This window comes from Polyergus mexicanus, unplaced genomic scaffold (assembly GCF_030449975.1).
Source record: "Polyergus mexicanus isolate NDT 795.1 unplaced genomic scaffold, iyPolMexi1.0 SCAF_5, whole genome shotgun sequence".
Classification (NCBI taxonomy): Eukaryota; Metazoa; Arthropoda; class Insecta; order Hymenoptera; family Formicidae; genus Polyergus; species Polyergus mexicanus.
In genome coordinates, this window is record NW_027223325.1 from 4,544,983 (window position 1) to 4,566,256 (window position 21,274).

A 21,274-nucleotide genomic window follows, 5' to 3' on the forward strand; every position below is an offset into this window, starting at 1 on the left:
CCGGCGCTCCGTCCTTGTCCATGACGCGCGCGCTACCCCCAGCGAGGTGGTTGGTGGTCCAGCGTGTCAGCCGAATGCTGAGTGCCGTAAAAGAGATTCAGTCGTATTGCCAGGCTCCCATCTGTCGCGCGGCTGACGCCCGGTCGGCCAAGCGTATTGCATCCGCGTGCCGACGAGGAAGAGCCGATTTCCTCCCTGGGCCAACCTTTCTATCGCGGCGTGGAAAAAGGAAATCGAGACGCAGGGTGAGATGGGTATGTCCGTATGAAAGGGGCTCTCGCTGCATGATCTCGCTGGGGTAGGCCCGTGGTAAGCAATATGACTCGGAATTTCGATTTCCCTTCTCTCTCTCTCTCTTTTCTCTTGGTTTGTATTTATTCTTTCTTTATATTTCATTATATTTTTATCGTGACTATTTTTTATTTACGTCCGAGAGAATGAAAAGTTGAGAGAGAAATTTATCTGCATAAATTAATTTCTCTCTCTCTCTCTCTCTCTCTTTCTCTTTCTCTTTCTGTCAGCCACTTATATCGGAAAATTATCCGTGCGACGGTCTTATTGCGTGCTTGTTAATCCTTAATCCTTAGAAAATATTTTTCTACGATATATAAATGCATTTATTCGCATTGATTCTAACAAGATAAAGACAAATACGTTTATATTTACAAAAAAATAGCTGTGTCGTGACATATTGTTGAAGCGTATAATATGGAAGATTAATACTAAATATAAATATCATTCTCAAACATCTATGACACCTAAAATATTCACTCGTTGAAACTACATTCGTTTCAATCCGACACTCTTAATGTATAATGTTCATTTGTAGGGTTGCTTGTAGTGTTGCTTAATTATATTGTTATTAAATGTTAATTAGAAGCACTTGTCTTTTTTTACTCAAATTAAGAGATCGTCTCCTCTCGTTCAATATTATTCATATCACTGAGAATCGCGTCACTATCAGAGATCATGCTGAATAAGCACGGTATTCTTCACTTTGAAGAGCAGAATCGAAGAGATGAGATTGATTCGCGGTGGCTTAGCGTTTATGAGGGAAATATGTTGACTGGCTTGAAAAGTTGGCAGCAAACTAACCGATGCCTAGGCCTAGACTTCACGTTCGAAGATAAATCGTGTGTGCGCTGATTTTACACACGCCAAGAGTGAGCCAAGAGATCTTCAGTTTCCACGAACTGTTCCTCGGCAACGCCTTCGCGAAGTTCCCCGGGAATTTTGCCAGACATTCTCGAGCAATTTAATTTTTATAATCTGGTACAATGTGTTTGTTATATAGCTTTCACTTGACACGTATGCAATTCACAATCAGCTTTGCCTTTCAATCTCACGATGATTTCAAAGATTATATCAAGTCATCATATTACATATGCTTTTTATTCAACGTTTCTGTGTATTTCTTAATAATATAATTACTACAATTGGCACACAACATTTTATAAAAAATGCGAACTACTTGACGTTTTCACGAAACTGAATCAAACTTTGCAAATAATAGTTCATAAAGATATTACAACAACTAGACTTAAATCTCTAATCATAATTTTTTATTTATTATTCTTTAATTATTAATCATTATACTGTTATTATTTGTCGCTCTTTATTCATTTCTTTGAAGAAATTCTTATCCCATATTAGGATAATGAATATAATCCTCTCTCCCTATTCTATGTGCCTCTTCTCGCGGCCCTTGGCCGTGATATTCATAATTGGAAATATCCTGTTGATAAATTCTTATACAATTGACAAGCCTTGAAAAGCGCTTTCGCATAAAATTATCAAACACCTTTTTCTTCTCTTTGTCTCATCCTTTGAGAGGGCTGCTTACCCTTCATCACGATCAAGCGCATATATTAACATGTTTTTCTATTTTTATATCGGTGAGATAGTGAGATTATAGGCGTAGTATATTATCGACGAGAGATTACTTCCTATCTAGAAAAAAGGTAAATTTATTCGTTCGCTTTTAAAGCGAGATGCATCTATCGAATTCTAGCATTGATTTTTTTATCTAAAATTAAAAATTACATCTTATTTTAAATTAGATTTTTTCTGATCAGTGTAATTCCTTAATATATTAGGTGTACAACTTTGCTTCCGCTGTTTTTTTTTCGAAATTCGAGGCTTTATTGTAAAAAAACAGGTTATACATTTATGATTCAAAATATTGTCCATCGCTGGCCACTACTGTCTCCCTCTTTTCGACTTTGACTCGAGTCTTCATTAAGTAATGCCTCCAATTCTGCATCTTCGAAAACTTTGTCTCTTCCACCGCTATGCCGGTCTTCGACGTGAAAATCACCGTTCTTGAAGCGTTGAAACCACTCACGACACGTTCTTTCACTAATAGCGGCTTCACCATAAGTATTTGAGAGCATTCGATGAACCTCAGCCGCAGATTTCTTCATATTGAAGCAGAAAATTAAAACCTCCCGCAAATGACGAGAATTTGGCTCGTAAACTGACATTTTCAATCGAGAATAACTTTATGACGCAGACACAAATCGACTAATGTTTCTATGGGGTTATGTTGACAGATGCCCAAGTTTATCGCATGACGTCTATGATCTATTTATTTCGACCACTACTTACCGCTAAAGCCATCTATAGGAAAACGGCGAAAGCAAAATTGTACACCTAATATGTATAATTTTTTATATGCAATTCTTTAATATTTCACATTAAATATTGTTATTAAAAACTTAAATCTAAATTTCTTTAAATTTAGATACTTTTAATATGTTAACAATAAAATTTCATAATTTATTTTTATCTTCAATATGCATTTAGCGTGCAAAAATTTTTTTATTTGTCTTTCCTCTTTCTCTCTAAGAGAATACTGCTTATAATATAAGACGGGAGTCGAGGGGAATCAGGAAAGGTCGTTAAGTTTCAAATGCGTATTTAGTATTGAAATAAATTTACTGACTGACTGCTTAGTCATGTCCTTCCTTTATCTTCATCTTCAGTGTCTGTTCACATTTCTTAATTCATCTTGCATTGTTCATACAATAACATAAGAATTATTAACAATCACACACTTTTGTTGCGTGAAATACGAATTCTAGATCAGTAAGAAAAGAATATACACTCTTGAATTCTGAAAATATTTTTTTTTTTAATATCATGTTATTCTTCATACATTTTGCATATGCAAATTATTAGATATTATTATTCACAATATAGGACCATTGCTACAACGTGCATTTATTGATTATTGACACTTCAGTATGTAACTATAGGTATCTCTATATAGAACGGATGTTAAATAGATCATCAATTGACGTAGTTGTATTCTAAAACTGTCCACGTGCAAACGCATTTGTAAAAGCACGCATGCTTTAAAAGAGATATGCCGATAGTTTTAGAACTGTGAAAAACAAGGAACAAATAGCCTCATACATGCGCATATATAAAACGGATAACTTTAATAATTTAATCTATAAACAGTTTTATGTGCCAGAATTATAAAAGGATTTTTTTATGCATTCAGTAATAAACTTTAAAAATAATAACTTTTTCTTTGCAATATTTTTTTTTAAATATTTGTTTAATAAATAAGAGTTTTCATTGACGTTCGTTTATAAATGAATTTTACATTAATTAAATATATTGTAATTTTATTTAAATATTTTGTTTTGTATATAGATTAATATTAATCCAGATATTAAAATACTGTTTTTATCCAATAAGAGAACAAGACTTATTTATTTCTTCATGTAAGAAAATCATCTTCTTTTCGATTAGATCACCAATAACGGAGTATTCTCCGTATGTGTAAATTTTTCATTTATTTCAACACTGCTATATTAACATCCAATATATTTTGTTACAGCTTTTGCATAATAAATGTGTCTAAATGTGGAATATTTTATGTATAATATAATGTGTGTGTGTGTGTGTGTGTGTGTGTGTGTCACTAAAATATTACGCACACATTTGAGGATAAACATCGCTTCATATATCTTCTATTTTTAAGTTTGCTACTTCGTATCTGCACCAGAGGTAGTTTTCGTAAATATCACGAAAGGACCATATCTTTCTCTCTTTTTAATAAATTTATGCATGTGTCTTGCATATATAGCCAGTTTTTATATAGGGCGTTCATACGTGAGATGTCAGTTTCTGGATCCAGAAAGTGCCGTCTCGTTCGAATTAATAATGCAAATCGTTTCTGAATTTGTGGAATCCATTTGAACTTTAAGCGACTCGGTGATGTGTGTGTGTGTGTGTGTGTGTGTGTGTGTGTGTCATGCACGGTAAGGATCATGACTCTACGACCCATCCTTTCCGATATTTGGGGCACACTTGAATTTTAAATTGTGTTATATAATTGCCATTGCACTCCTATTAGCTTTCCTATGTCGAATATGCGATAAATTGTGCACGGCGCAGAATTCGTACAAAATGTGCTTAATAATAAATGTCATCCTGTATATGTCATCGGTCATTATCGGAGAGTATCGGTATGCAACTGGACAATCTCTCGATCTCAGAAACAAGCATTTTGACATTATGCAACTTTCTACGTGATTTTTTATAAAAAAAAAAAAAAAAAATACAAACATATAAATCGTATCTCCGCTAGTTTTAATTTGTTAATGCGTTTCAATGTTTTAGAAATTTATTTCGTAAAACTTATTACATTAAATATATAGATATTTTTGTATCGTACTTATAACAGAAAATTGACAAAATATAAATAATCATAAATGTTTAATTATATTTTTTTTGAAGATCCAATGTTTATTCAAAGAATTGTTCATAAATTGCTTTTATCTGTAATTTGTTATTTATTAATATGGCATAATGCGAGAAGAGACATACATAAAATAATACACATCTAATAATATTAGATACAACTTTGCCGCTTTTACTATTTTTCTATCGCAAATACGCGATACGTGTAAGATCGCGTAATATCGATTTTTTAAATATCAAAGGCTGAAGGCTTTTTCTCATTAGTATAGACATAGACTAATGAACGGAGACGCAAACTATACAGGCTTATTTGTAGAGAGATGTTAATCAAGAAGACGGAACAATTAATGCGGTATTGATCGCGAGAGCGTGGCTTTACATCCGATTAATCCGTGCTTCTCTCTCTCTCTCTCTCTCTCTTTCTGTGTGTATGTCTCTCCGTTATTCAACCATTGACACATGTGATAGCCGTTATTAAGCTTGTTAAACATATAACGTTGAGAGAAAGAAAGAAAAAAGCAGTTGATGATACAGATTATTGCCATATATAAAATATCTCGATATACAGCGTACTTTGCAAAATACATTTACAATATCAAATTTCGGGATCGTAATATATATATATATATATATATGATTGCATTTAAAAGATATCTCAACAATGTACATTCAGTTGTTAACCATTACAGCGCTCTTGTCGTGTCATTGTTACGCCCGTTGTTACGTGTTATGACTAATTATCAGGGTTGGGAAAGTTACTTTATAAAAGTAACTCGTTACCGTAACCGTTATTTTTTCTAAAAAGTAACTCGTTACCGTTACTCGTTACCAATTTTAAAAAGTAACTCGTTACCGTTACAGTTACTAAAAAGTAACGAGTCGTTACAATTTCCGTTACTTTTTTACAATACAAACTAATAAATTATTTTGCATAAGAAAAACTTTTAAAAAATTGTAAGCAAGATTTCATTCAAGGTTTATTACAAAATAAATGATTAAATTTTATCGAAATTCTTTATTAATTTTTAATAAAATTTGTTGCTCCATAGTATCATCATTTAAATGCCCTCTTTGTGGTGTTAATACAGAGCCACCGATGCTAAACATTCTTTCTACAGATGCACTGCTTGGTAGAGTATTATATTTAATAAAAAGTTTTTTAAGTTTTGGATAGTCGTTTAACATTTCTATATTACAATTATTTGATTTTAAAAACCGTTGCAATTCTTTTTGTTCAGATTCATTTTGCACCGTTTTTTGCTCAAAAATGAAAAAATCATCGTGATCGTCAGATTTTCCAGCTTTTGAAGAATTTTCAGTTGATCGGATTCCCAATAAATCCTCCAAGTAATTTTCAGCACGTTTTCTTCTTTCTCCGGTTAACCAGTTTAACTTAAATTTTGGATGTAAACATGCTGCTATTATTAATTCTTCTGTTTCAAATATTGTACGAAATCTAAAATCAAATATAGTAAATTAAGCGACATTGTTTGTTTTATTTAAATTAATACTTTTGAATCAATAGTTTAAAATAAAATAATATTTTTCAATTAAATCCTTATTTAAAATTAAATAACATATGTATTAATCAAATTAATAAATTACCTTTTATTTAAACCTTGCTGAATAGCTTCAACTAATGAATGGCAATCTATAAGGTCAGATTTATTGAGATTTTCTAATTTTCGTTGCAAGGTACTTAGAACTGGTAGTAAATGAGAGCTCTGCTTTTCCGAAAAGATAAAGCTCTCATTGGATATCGCGCGTCGCGTCATCGCACTGGTCTGCAAGAGCCATAAGTTGATCAATCACATTCAAGCATTTTTACAACATAATAAGAATGCTAATTGGTCGATTTGCTTACGGCTTTACGGTTAAGATAAAAATTTTATCACGAACAATAGCAAGAATAATATCTTAAATAAATCAAAAAATTTGAAAAAAGTAACGATAAAAGTAACTGTTAAATTCGTTACTCGTTACCGAAAAATGTAACGAAGTTACTTTTTCCGTTACAAATAAAATTTGTAACGCCATTACCGTTACAGTTACTGAAAAAAAGTAACTGTAACGGTAACGGCGTTACAAGTAACGCGTTACTTCCCAATCCTGCTAATTATAAAAGACATTTTAAAGATTCCTTTAATAAAATTGTTTGCGAAGAGAAAGCTATTGTAGAAGAAATAAAAAAAATTCAGCAATAAACAAATACAACAGCAATTTTTAATAAGTAAACTGGTATAGAAACCTGCCTAAAAATTTTAACGAGAGACAAGAACCTTTTATGATAATCGAAGAAGCTAACAAAATAAATTCACGAATATGCACGACATATACGAATTTACAGATTTACTTACTTAGATCACAGAAAGAAGGTAGCCACCTTTCCCTATAATTTTTTTATTATTATTTAACCCGCTAACGTATCGAGTTTGAGACTCCTGTTATAGACATGTCAGCGGCATTGGCTATTATCACATTTGCTTTTACTACCAATCATTCAGTTGCAGGGTCCACATACAGAAGCGGACCACGAAGAGGATGGGGGTGTACGTAACAGGCATAATCGGCGTGATTGTGTTTTACGTCGTTGTGCTGGGTGTTGGCATATGGGCCGCCGCGTTCAAGAGAAAAAAGGCCACGCAGGGCCAGGATGATATGATGTTGGCAAATCGTCGCCTTGGCCCTCTACTCGGTGTTTTCACTCTCATTGGTAATTATACTCGAAGATCTGTCACATATTTCGCGAATTGGTTTTCTCTTTCTCATTCCCAAGTTCATTCAAATGACTCTTAATAATTATTTACGTGATCTTTTGTACGATCTAGATTGTAGGACATTGATTTATCACAAAACGCATTAGGAATTTCCTGCTGTCGATATATACTTCAAAAGATTATCAACGAGGTCAAGGATCAATCTATGTTACATATATATACAAATATCAATAAAGCACACATATGCTCTGAAAAATTATAAATATCATCTACAAATTCTCCAATTCAAAAACGATTTTTTTTCAATTTAACGAGAATATTATTAGATTACATCATTATTTTGTATCTTTCTTTATTTTTGGCATATTTATATATTACATAAATTAAAATTTTATTTAAATTATATATTACATAAATTAAAATTTTATTTAAATAAAAAATCAATTCAAAATTATATATGTATATAAAAATCTATATATTATTTATTTGTATCTATATATATTATATATTTACTTTAACTGTCTATGCAGTTACATCAATGAAGATATATGAACGCAAAAATTAATTATTTTAAATTTCATGTATAATATAGGAAATCTTCTTATACACATTTATCGAAATCTTTTCCCTTTTCTCATTTTTTAATCCTCAATTTAATCTCAAAGTCGCATATACTTTTTTGTCGCACTTTGTATATTTCAATATATAAAAAGAAAAAAATTTCAAAGATGTATAAATTATATTTCTTCGAGAATCAATTAAATTTTCTACGATGCAGATACCAGTCTCTTTGCGGGCATTGAACTCACTATAAAACCGATAATTTACGATGAAGTTGCCACGTTCGTGAAACGAAATTCTCTTTCCAAATTTGTTACATTTTCTATCATATTTTACGAAATTATCGCGCAGAAAGCACTCGTATATTTAGAGTTTATTTTCTCTTTGATATCGACATGTGTCAAGTTTGTTATACTGTAACGTCATGTAAAAGAAAGCGTTAATATTGATTCGCTCCACACTCTTTGCCCCTACTTTATTATTTTAAAATCAATTTTGTAATTATATAGAAAAAGAATATGACATTTTACAAAATAGATTTCTGATTTCTTGTATTTCACTTACGTCTCATGACCTATTTTCGCATTTTATATTTTTGTCATTTAATTTATAATTCTGTTATTCGGCTTTCTTATTTATGCTGAATGTCTCATTGTTGCTTTCGTTATCGTAATGAACACTCCGAGATTTGTAATATAAGAAAACGTAACGTTAACTGGCTTCTTTTTCATTATTCTTATCTCTCGTGATATAAACGAGATAGAAGAGATATTCCACATAGAGATAAAAAACTAGCATATTTTTTGTTGAACAAATAGATATTGTACATATATATTGTACATTATATATATATATATATATATGTGTGTGTATGTATGTATGTATGTATGTGTATTTTTACTTGCGCAGCAACATGGGTTGGAGGAGCTTTCGTCAACGGGACTGCTGAGGCCATGTTTACGAAGGGTCTGGCCTGGTGTCAAGTTCCCATCGGATACAGTCTTAGTTTGATTTTTGGTACGTAATCGAGAGAACGTGCGCAATATAAAAAATAATTTAAAATATTTATAAGAAAAATAGTTAAAGAGAGAAAGGGAAAGAGACAGGATCGCCGATTGATGATTCTGTCTTTTGTTCCAATTAATAAAATCAACGATATATACGTACAGGTGCCATACTCTTTGTGCGCCCGATGAGGAAGGCCGAGTACGTGACGATGTTAGATCCCTTTCAAGAACGATATGGTGCAGGTGTCGGTGGCTTGCTCTTCCTTCCGGCTTTATGTGGCGATTTATTCTGGTGCGGCGCCGTCCTGAGAGCATTGGGGAGCTCGTTGGCCGTCGTCGCCGGCGTCGACCCGAATATCAGCGTTTGCGCATCAGCCCTCTTAGCGGCCGTGTAAGAATAATAATTAAATTCGATTATATTCGCGAATACAAACCCATACAGTACCGCAAGATTGCAACAACATTGCAGCAAAATTTTTCTGCAAGATTGCAACATTGCAGAAACATTGCGAAATGTTGCTGCAACATTGTTATGATATTGCAGCAACAAAATGTCCGCCTACAGAAATATTGCAATATAATATATATACAATAATGCTTTATGTATATTTATCGACATAATATTCTTAACATATGAAAAAAATAATAAGAAATTAGGCATATAAGAGTCAGGATCTAGTGTGTATATATGGTAGATTTTCTGTATTATAATAATAACGAAATTATAAAATGTAAATTTTTTGATACACATTCAACTTCCTTCAGTGACAGAGAATATCCACAAAAAAAGAATATCTAAAAAAACTCAATTTGCAATTGTGTAAATTCACAATCTCTTTATATCCGAAATATGCAGATATCCGGATGCAAAAAGATTGTGGTGGATTTACGCATACAACGAGTTTTTTCACATTTCTCTTGTCTTTATATAATCTCAAAATTTATTTAGTAAAATCTGACGTATCTTTTGCAAATTAGAAAATTATTATCAAATTTTTGATTTTATATAAGAATGGAAACTATTAAAAGAATTCTTAGTCCGATGTCTGAGTCCCTTGTGTTGGGATTATATCATACAACTTAAACTAATAAAACTAGTTATTATATCTTTAATCTTATTAGCCGCTCTTTGTAAACTTTATATAATCATCGTGACTAAAAATTAAATGCCGAATAGGTAGCGCAACATGCGCCGCATAGCGGTAAACAAATGAACTAGCGATTATCGAATACTTTTTTTGGAATATTTTCGGAATGTTGCTGTAACATTACTAAAGTTATATTGTAAAATAATGTCTTTGCAATATTTCTACAACATTAAACTGCAATATGCAATATTGCAATGTTGCAGCAATGTTGTTGCAAGCTTTAGTGCTGTATGGGAATCAATTCCAATATTCAAGTGCTTTACTTTATATTCAAAATTTGACTGATACTATATTTATAAAGCTTGCGAGCTTTATTTGATTTCAACAAGATATTTTTAAATCTCGGAATGAGACGTGCGATAAGTTAAAGAGAGAAGAATGTGCTTGTAAATATTTCGATATTAAGAAGAATCATCATTTTTAATTCTGAATACTGAAAATTGGAAGGAGATAATCTTATTGTTCTCCAATAATCAGAGCTGCGAATGAAATAAGAGACATGTTGTTTTTTCAGATATACAGTCTTCGGCGGGTTGTATTCTGTGGCGTGCACAGACGCGCTGCAATTGCTGTGTATTCTGCTGGGTTTAGTTATAGCGACGCCCTTCGCTATATTACATCCCGCGGTATCATTTGAAAACAATTTGACTCCGCGAGACTGGTTGGGGCAGATAAAGAGCGAGGACCTGGGCGAATGGGTGGACGGCATGTTGCTGCTAATTTTCGGCGGTATACCTTGGCAGGTGATTTAACTTTTCAACGTGACATTCAAGCCCAAATCAGACGTCAGAAAAATACTCAGAGCACGTCTGTAAAGAATATGAATTTAAATAAATTTACTTCGAACGGTCTAGGCGAAAAATATACATCATACGTTATTTAAAGAACAAGAATTATCGTACAAATAATTGAAAAAAATATTTTATCATTATTTATGAAAAATTATATAATTCAAGATCACAACAAGTTTAATTCAAGCTATTAACATATGTTTTAGATTCAGCATAAATATGTGATGCATGACAACGCAAAGTTCTTTTTTCTCTCTCTCTCTCTCTCTTTCTTTCTTTCTTTCTCTCTCTCTCCTCAGGGTTATTTTCAACGAATCCTAAGTATTAAGAGCACTTCCGTTGCAACGACTCTATCAATAGCCTCGATGTTTGGTTGCCTGATACTCGCGGTGCCATCGGCCATAATCGGGGTAGTTGCTCGTGCCACCGACTGGTCCGTAGTTCCAGGATACAACAGGACATTCTCCACGGACGATGGAAACGCCGCGATGCCGATGGTTCTGCGATATCTCACGCCTCAATGGATTTCCTTCGTTGGTAAATATAATTTTTTTTTTTTTTTTTTTTTTTTTTTTTTTTTATTAGAAGGAGAATATTCGAGAATTTATTATATGTTTACTAATTAATATTTTAAGGTCTCGGTGCAATTTCGGCAGCAGTGATGTCTTCAGCAGATTCTAGTATACTCGCCAGTAGTTCCATGTTCACCAGAAACGTCTATAAACTCACTATACGACCAAAAGCAAGTATAATTATCATTGCTTAATAGATAGTATAATAATAGGCGTTATGAGAAAACTTTCTCTTCGTGATAGGCATCCGAGCGTGAGTTGAACTGGGTCTTGAGAATTTCCGTAATCGCGGTCTCCGTGTTGTCCACTCTCGTTGCACTCATGGTCAGCAGTGTTTATTACCTCTCGTGAGTATAAAAATAATGTTTTAAGTCCATCTTTTAAGGTGCAATATTTGCGACAGAGTTTTTGCAGTTATTTGCATCGTATCTTGAAGACTTGAAAAAAGATACAGCTGCAACAATAATTTCTAGACAATGATATTTATTGCATACGAGATTTATTTTTCCTCAATCATTAATTTCATTTTTCTATATTTTGTGGCATTTGGTTATTCTTTTTCTATAGCTTTATACGGCTGTTCGCGCACGAATAAGTATAATACAATCGATATATATATATAAAAGTATATCTTATTTATTCCAAGGTATTTGTGCTCCGATCTCGTTTACGTCGTCTTGTTCCCGCAATTATTAGCCGTTATTCATTGGCCTTCTCTCGTGGATACTTACGGCTGTCTGGCAGGATACTTTATCGCTATTGTTCTGCGTCTCGCTGGTTAGTAACAAGCCTTCGTTCTCGGCGAATTTTCTTCAGACGATACAATTAAAGAATATAGATAAAGTTCTTTTTTCTTCAATGTTTCTTTTCACACTCGATCATCTTAACGCACTCCTTAAATATCTGCTGCACTATCTATGTGTTAGATTTAAATATAATTACTTGAACGTAAAAGATCATTTTCAGGCGGTGAAAAAGGACTCAGCATATATCCGCTGATTGAATATCCATTCTACGATGCAAGGACGCGTACCCAGAAATTTCCCTTTCGCACCGCTGTCATGATAATCGCCCTCTTCACTCAACTCTTCACCAGCTTTCTCACAAGAAATCTACTCGGCAAGGGTTACTTTCCAGAATGTTGCGACGTGTTGAGCATTTATTCGCCCGGGAAGTCCAAGGAACCGTCGGGCGTCGTGCAAAGCAGCTCTGGCGCCGCCCTCATGGATTCATCTTCGGTAATTTTTACGCGAGTTATATAAAGTAACCGTTAAGGTGTCAATGAGATAACGCATCGGGATCATTTCCAGAAATCAACGTCAGGTATAGACTCGTGCGATGGCACGGGCGTTTACGACGATGACAGAACCACGTGTCATCACGCGGAGGACACGATGACCGATTGTGTCGATGGCAACACGGCGATCGGTCGCGGTGATCACGTCGAGTCGTCGAGGACGAGGAGCGTTGGCATCTCACTCGTCCAGAGAGCGAACCACAATCTACAGAATCTGCAGAATTTACGGAATTGCATGACGCCGGCACGCATCCCCGGTACGGCGAGTCAGTACGCGTCCGTTCAGAGTGATGCGTACCGAGGTCAGATCCTCGGGGTGAGAAACTTACGGCCAAGTCCCATCGGCCAGGTTCTCTCGCCCACTCGGTCGATCGGCATTCCGGCGACACCGAGCATCGCCCCGTGCGCCCCGTCCTACGCCAAGGTGGGCTGTGAGCTCGGACCGAGCGGCGAGAAGTCGCGAGATAACAACGACAGGATCAACATCGTTGATAAAAGCAACGTGGAGTATAGTCTCAACGCTCAGGAGAGTGTGCCCGCGAGCGTTGGTCCGAAAAAGAGTGTTAAGGGTGTAAAATTAGTCGGTATGGAAGGCGGTACATTACGAAGACCGTCGCTACAGGTGAGAGACGATTCTCCCGTATCGTCGCCCTTGTGAAGGAACGAGCTTCTCTTCATCTAATTCTGCGTGCATTTTCTTTTGTATCTTTAGTAATTTTTTTTCGTAAATTAAATTTTTATGCGAATTTCTATGCATTTGTTTTATTATATATTTATATGTTTAGTTATTTATGAACGACTTTATTCAATTTATCAAAATAAAAGACGACGAGGATCATGATATCCTCGGAAAATCCTGAACCCGGTAAACCTACTTCCCCTCCAGCATGTATAATCAAATAAATTTTTCTCAATATATAATTTTTCTTTTTTCCCCTGATTCTTAATCTTATTCGTTGATCAATTACTTTTGTTAATTTATTTTTTTATTATGATTTCTGCTTGAACTACCTGAAGATTATACAGGGTGTATCTGAAATGATGCACTAAACTTTAGGAGCATATTCTAGAGGTCAAAATAAGACTTTTTTTTCCTATGAACATGGGTCCGCAAATGAACCTTCCTCCGAGCTAGAGGCCCCTAAAGTTTGGGTAAAAAATTAAAAATTGGCTATATTTCAGAAAACAAATTGGCAGAAGGTTGAAATTTGATATAGCCTAGTAAATTATGAAGTAAAGTAAGCCAGGGTTGCGAGTGTTTGGTCAATCTCACACATTTTCGAATTTTTTTAATTCGGAGGGGGGTTCATAAGAAAAAAAAAGTCTTATTTTGACCACTAAAATACGCTCCTAAAGTTTAGTGCATCATTTCAAATACACCCTGTATATTACCCCCAATACAATATGCGCACATACTTTAAAAACATTTATGATTTCATGTGATTTTTGTAAAAGGATTCTTCTGGAAAGATTAACTTCCGCAGTTGAAATAATTGTAAAAAAGATATATAAAATTTTTAGCCATAAGTACAGAAGGATTATTTATTATTAGTTACTTGTATAAATTTGTTTAAGTAAATTTAACCAATTTTTGTATTATATGTTTAATTATTTATCAATAGCACAATCATCGATAAAAGATCGATGGATCCTCGAAGAATCCACGAAATCCAGAAGATCCTTGGCATATGTATATTTAAATCGATTTTTTTCCACACATCTTCGTATACTTAACTCTCCCGTAAGACGGCATTTTGTGTCACGTGTCAGGGCACATTCTCGCCGACACCGTCCGTGGAATTAGTCAACATTCTGGATAGGAGACAAAGCAGCGGTTCATATGGTCCAGGTTCCCTATCCCCCGTACCGTCAATGGGGATAGAAGCGTGCAAAACCCACGGAACCGCGACCGATGGGCACGGCGGGAACGAGCATTGCAAGATAAAAAGAGGCATCGTGCGACATCACAGGTATCTATGAAAAAAGGCAAAATATAATATGTCTTTTTGCAGCACGTTACACCATACAACACTAAAGCTTGCAACAACATTGCTGCAACATTGCAATATTGCATATTGCAGTTTAATATTGCAGAAATATTGCAAAGACATTATTTTACAATATAACTTCAGTAATGTTACAGCAACATTACGAAAATATTCCAAAAAAAGTATTCAATAATCGCTAGTTCATTTGTTTACCGCTATGCGGCGCATGTTGCGCTATCTATTTAGCATTTAATTTTTAGTCACGATGATTATATAAAGTTTACAAAGAGCGGTTAATAAGATTAAAAATATAATAATTATTTTTATTAGTTTAAGTTGTATGACATGACCCCAACACGGGAGATTCAGACATTGGACTAAGAATTCTTTTAATAGTTTCCATCCTTATATAAAATCAAAAATTTGATAATAATTTTCTAATATGCAAGATACTTTAGATTTTAATAAATAAATTTTAAGATTATATAAAGATGAGAGAGATATGAAAAAACTCATTGTATGCGTAAATCCACCACAATCTTTTTGCATCCGGATATCTGAATATTTCGGATACAAAGAGATTGCAAATTTACACAATTGCAAATTGAGTTTTTTAGATACTCTCTGTCACTGAAGAAAGTCGAATGTGTAATCAAAAATTTACATTTTATAATTTCGTTATTATTATAATACAGAAAATCTATATACACACTAGATGCTGACTCTTATATTCCTAATTTCTTATTATTTTTTTTACATGTTAAGAATATTATGTCGATAAATATACATAAAGCATTATTGCATATATATATTATATTGCTATGTTGCTGCAATATTATATTGCAATATTTCTGTAGGCGAACATTTTACTGTTGCTGTAATATCATAACAACGTTGCAGCAACATTTCGCAATGTTTCTGCAATGTTGCAATCTTGCAGAAAAATGTTGTTGCCATGTTGTTGCAATCTTGCGGTGCTGTATGGGAAATATAAATCTTTCTTTTTTCATATATTATTTTATTCTACTTTTTTCTGAATCCATTTTATATACCTTCATATTACAATTTAAAAAAAATAACTATCTCCACCGTGGTAAAAATTAGAATATTTTCTTCTTCAAATTAACTACATTATTCTATGAAATTTTCGAGAATTTATGTGTATGTCTACGCATATTATAAACGAAGAAATACATATCAGGCATCGTGAAAATATGTCGAGTATGCCTTAACATACATTAATGGAAAATAAAATAGATAATAATAATATTTATAATTGATTCTGCTCTAAATAGTTCAGCCGTTGAACACTCTCTCCGATCTTGCTCTCAAACGTTTGCGCAGTTTCAATGACACAGGCGACCGAACGCTGACGACGCTCGCCAGACAGCCCAATTATCCATCGATGCCATTGAGACCAGAGGATTGTCGTATGACACTGGCGAAAAAGGACAAGAGACTGTCCACCATCGGCAGGCATTCATCGGTAACGAATGAAACCGAACTCGGCAACACGAGCAGCATGATCGTCTGCAGTCCTACTTATAGTATGTACAATTCAGCCGCTAAAAGCTCCAACTACTTTGTCACCGATGATGAAGCTGTCAGCAGATTCTAAGGTAGAAACGTAACATAGGATTTTTCATCCCAAGAGCAAAATTTTCAAACTCCATCTAAAACGCAAAAATTGAAATTAACACGCTTGGTTGATGCAAAAATTTTGTCGTTTTTCTATCAAATCTCTTCTACAGTTTAATTAAAAAATATAATAAGAATAAGAATTTTTTTTCATAAATAAGAGATTAAAAAATGTATTTATTAATTATAAAAAATATATATTATTTTCAGATTTAAAAAATATATTAAAAAGAAAGCAATACAATGATTATTTTAATTAATAGGAATTATGCCAAAACTGCGCGTGTAATTTTTATCAATATTTTACTTATATAAGATGAACTTTTTTTGCATCAATCTATGTATTAGTATCGCTCAGTTCAGATTTAAACACTACAGACATACAAAAATCCTCTTTATTCTTGAACATTATCCTAAAATAATCGTTAGTAAAGTCAATAATTAATAAGTCTCAAAATATATCTAAAAAGAAAATCATAATTTACCGGAGTTTTGTCGCTCGATATTCTACTGATACGTTCTTATTCTTTTTATAACACAAAATACTCTCTCTTTCTCTTCGGAGAGCACAAAGGACAATCATAAAACCCGCCCTGTCATCCTCTCGACACGCTCAATCGTTATGCGATTTTATTTGCTGTTTGCTAAATTCTAGAAAAGATAGAAAAGATTGTCGCATACAAATTTAAAACATAAAAACATATACATAATATAATCATGTCTCGATCAAATGCTAAGTACATCATATTATGACAGAATTTATATTACATATTTTGTATTACATGTTACATTGAATTTGTATTACATGTTACTCTATCGTTGCTATATTATGTTTTATTATATTTCTCGATTAGAATGATACAATCATCATTATAAAAATCTCACGAACCTTCTCCGTCTGTTCATCGTCCCATACAGCACCGCAAGATTGCAACAACATTGCAGCAACATTTTTCTGCAAGATTGCAGAAACATTCCGAAATGTTGCTGCAACGTTGTTATGATATTGCAGCAACAGTAAAATGTCCGCCTACAGAAATATTGCAATATAATATTGCAGCAACATAGCAATATAATATATATGCAATAATGCTTTATGTATATTTACCGACATAATATCTTTAACATATGAGAACAATAATAAGAAATTAGGCATATAAGGATCAGGATTTAGTGTGTATATAGATTTTCTGTATTATAATAATAACGAAATTATAAATTGTAAATTTTTCGGTACACATTCGACTTCCTTCAGTGACAGAGAATATCTAAGAGAAATAAGAGAAAACTCAATTTGCAATTTTATAAATTCACGATCTTTTTGTATCCGAAATATTCAGATATGCAAAAAGATTGTGGTGGATTTACGCATACAACAAGTTTTTTCACATCTCTCTTGTCTTCATATAATCTCAAAATTTATTTATTAAAATCTGAAGTATCTTGCATGTTTCTCCATTCTTATATAAAATCAAAAATTATTATTAAAAGAATTCTTAGTCCAATGTCTGAGTCCCCTGTGTTGGGGTTATATCATACAATTTAAACTAATAAAAATAGTTATTATATCTTTAATCTTATTAGCCGCTCTTTGTAAACTTTATATAATCATCGTGACTAAAAATTAAATGCGGAATAGATAGCGCAATACGAATGAACTAGCGATTATCGAATACTTTCTTTGGAATATTTTTGGAATGTTGCTGTAACATTACTAAAGTTATATTGTAAAATAATGTCTTTGTAATATTTCTGCAACATTAAACTACAATATGCAATATTGCAATATTGCAGCAATGTTGTTGCAAGCTTTAGTGCTGTATGGGGTGTTATCAAGAATGATAGATCAAATAGATGAAGGAGGTATCATAGCTTCATAGTAAATTACTTTACAAGTATCATTACTCCTTATACTGTATATTCGTATTATACTATATATATACTCACACTGTCAATTTAATGATATTTGATGGAGCTAATCAGTCGATAGTTCAAACTGCACTGTAAAAATTAAATTACACTATATAGTCGCACTGTCAATACATAACTTCAAAATAGAAAAACTGTAATATTATCGTATATATAACTTTTATCTACTTGCTTCTTCTGAATAATTTCGAAACAGCGAACATTAAACATTCTTTGCAACAGTTAGATAAATTACAACGAATTATGAGAAATTCATTATAAATTTGTAAGATTGAAAGGAAATTTTCTTTTGAATTTTTTTTCACTTATTTAAGTTTCTCATGGCGCGTTTGCGTGTGTATATAAATTTTATATTATAATATTAAACTAAACTTGTTTCTTTTTTAAAAATAGTCATGTTCTCTTTCATTACTAATATTTAATTTTTTTTAATATTTTCTTGATCGATTTGTACATTAGCATTTGTATATTAATGAGAAATGTAGTGTTTTATGTGTAAGAGTTCTCAGGAGAGATCCAATCTTACACATACCAAATCTTCAGACTGACATAATTTTATATAACGGAACCAATAATTTATAGACAATGTAAGCAATTTTGTACAAATTATAGAAAATCTCCAACTTCGCAATATTCCATTTGAATAGATAGGATAAGAACTAAGACGATTTTGTTTTATTAAGAAACCGAGAGACTCGACTAATTCGTTATTAGATGATAAATATTTTTGTACAAACACACACACACACACACATATATATATATATATTCCGCGCGCGCGCGTGTGTGTGTGTGTGTCTCACAAACGAAAAGAATTCCGTACATATTTATAATAAGTTTAAATCTCTAATAATAAGTCCCATTCAATTATTAATAATAAAATAATAATTTCTTAAACATAGACATCACCTACTTCTTAAAAATAGATACCACTTATTGTTAGATATTTTAAATTATAACGTTAAAGAGACGAGAAAAATGGAATAAACTAATATTTTAACATCAAGTATTACATATATAGTTTATAAGCATTTTAATCAATGAGAAATTCTACCATTATAAATCGTCATGTTATTTCGGCAAATTTATTCTCAACGTTTTATCAATTGAAACATTTATAAATCCCAGCGCATTTCATGAATTTAATTTGCGCGATGCAAATGAGATATTTCCATTTTTCTCACCTTTACTTTTATACACTCGACGTCGTACTAGAAGAAATTTATATGATAAGGCATAGTTATGACGCTGATTGTGAGTATAATATCTATATAAAAGTTGCATATATACGTGTTCATACTGTCCCTTTAGTCTAATTAGGAAAGAAGAAGAAGAAGAAGAAGAAGAAGAAGCACGATCTCTGATAAACGTAATCGTAAAAAGAACAATGTCATAAGCTCCGAGCGAAAAACAAAAACGGAGCTTAAATCGTTGATAAAATGGAACGTCCAAAGAATGTCACATGCAAATTTATTATATATATCGACAAGAAGGTACGATATTTTTCCACCAACGCGATATCTCGTTAGCTCTGTAGTATTATTGTACAACTAATTACACAAATGCAAACTACATGTATATTTACGATTAATAGATGTTAGCTGGGAAACGACAGTCCCGTTTTCCTTGAGCTCAATACTGGTATCTAGGAAGAATAAATACGAATGATATTTACAGACGATTATTTGATTGTAAATAGAAATGCACTTTCGTATTTAAAAAAAAAAAAAAAACTGTTTCGCGTAAATAATAATAAAGATATCACTCGTGCTCTGGAAAAAATAAGTATAAAATATCAATTTATATATCATATAGATTTTTGTTAATTATTATGTCATTTCTATTAATTTCGGAGATAATAATTTATAAGATTGTTGCAGATAAAAAATACATAATATTAAATAATAATTGAAACTTCTAATGGCGGCAGATATTTTTTGTTAAGAAAAATTATTATTTATTACCTAAGTAATTATTTATTACTGCAAATATACAGCGAATTCTCAATATATTTTTATTAACATCAGAAAGGCGTGAAGGTAAAAAAAATGGAACGGCATGTTATCTGTGAGAAACATGATCAGCTAAAGCATACGTTGATCCTTTCCAAATGTCATTCTTATGTGGCTATTATATACCTTTTCACTGTAAATGAATAATAAATTAGAGATTAGCGCAAGATGATCTCGTAATACTCAAAATGAGTGAGACTTCATACTCGATAAGTAATCGCTCTTTAAGTTCTCTCTGTACTTTTATAAAGACAAAAACGATGCAAAATAGCGGAATGTAGAAGATAAACATCGAATACCTGCATCAGTATTATTAAATTTAAGGAGAAGCGAGCATTCGACGAGACTTAATTGACTCGTGAAAGGCTTCGTGAAAAAGTAACGATATTTAATCCTTTAAGATAGAATAATTCTCGATAATCCTAGTACTATATATGAGTCTTATTTCCTAAGCATTTCCGCCATGTACAAATCATTAATCCTAACATCCCATTACAAGCACTTACATTACTATTTGAAATAATAGTATTAATAGAAAGTTAATTTTTATTAATATATAGGATTATTCTTATAAAACAGTCTGTCGTTTATGAATTTATTTTCTTCAATATCGTAAGATGGTATCTCATTGTATATTTTTCTGTCACAGTGTCTATCATTCTTAAGAATGATAGTTCTTCACGTTTCTTCATAAGAGATAATATGGTAAATTTATAATTTTTATCTATTTTCTCTAGAAACTTTAAGCATTACTTTCTTCAAGCTTTTTGTAAAAAATAGCGTTTGTACATATTTATACCTATATTATATATTACACGATACACATATTACTAATAAGTAGTACGTACAAGTATTTTCGTCTTCGGATAAATACGCAGTCGATATTGTGCAACGTGAA

General features: G+C 32.5%; 1 protein-coding gene and 2 long non-coding RNA genes across 6 annotated transcripts; 1 reads left to right on the plus strand and 2 right to left on the minus strand.

Annotated features, from left to right (window-relative positions):
- Positions 1-94: 94 nt before the first annotated feature.
- LOC138932977 (high-affinity choline transporter 1) lies at positions 95-16,689 on the plus strand. 3 transcript variants are annotated; one of them, XM_070295344.1, is made up of 13 exons: positions 95-309; positions 7,221-7,429; positions 8,904-9,011; positions 9,164-9,392; positions 10,664-10,892; positions 11,240-11,477; positions 11,576-11,682; positions 11,756-11,859; positions 12,159-12,289; positions 12,479-12,750; positions 12,823-13,431; positions 14,580-14,779; positions 16,142-16,689. In XM_070295344.1, exons 2-13 carry the CDS (start codon positions 7,258-7,260, stop codon positions 16,413-16,415), a joined length of 2,673 nt encoding a protein of 890 aa, XP_070151445.1. In that variant the 5' UTR covers positions 95-309; positions 7,221-7,257; the 3' UTR covers positions 16,416-16,689. The 3 variants fall into 3 exon arrangements, with proteins under 3 accessions (XP_070151445.1, XP_070151447.1, XP_070151446.1); XM_070295346.1 differs by having other exon boundaries at positions 16,093-16,230; XM_070295345.1 differs by lacking the exon at positions 95-309 and adding an exon at positions 1,198-1,272.
- On the minus strand, positions 7,401-11,473 carry LOC138932979 (uncharacterized). Of its 2 annotated transcripts, XR_011446900.1 has the most exons (4): positions 10,670-11,473; positions 9,162-9,380; positions 8,896-8,995; positions 7,401-7,447 (listed from the first exon to the last, which is right to left on the minus strand). It is a non-coding gene; the product is annotated as an uncharacterized lncRNA (long non-coding RNA). The 2 variants fall into 2 exon arrangements; XR_011446901.1 differs by lacking the exon at positions 10,670-11,473 and having other exon boundaries at positions 9,162-9,485.
- On the minus strand, positions 15,849-18,546 carry LOC138932980 (uncharacterized). The gene is made up of 3 exons (XR_011446902.1): positions 18,383-18,546; positions 16,921-17,086; positions 15,849-16,470 (listed from the first exon to the last, which is right to left on the minus strand). It is a non-coding gene; the product is annotated as an uncharacterized lncRNA (long non-coding RNA).
- Between the last annotated feature and the right edge of the window lie 2,728 nt (positions 18,547-21,274).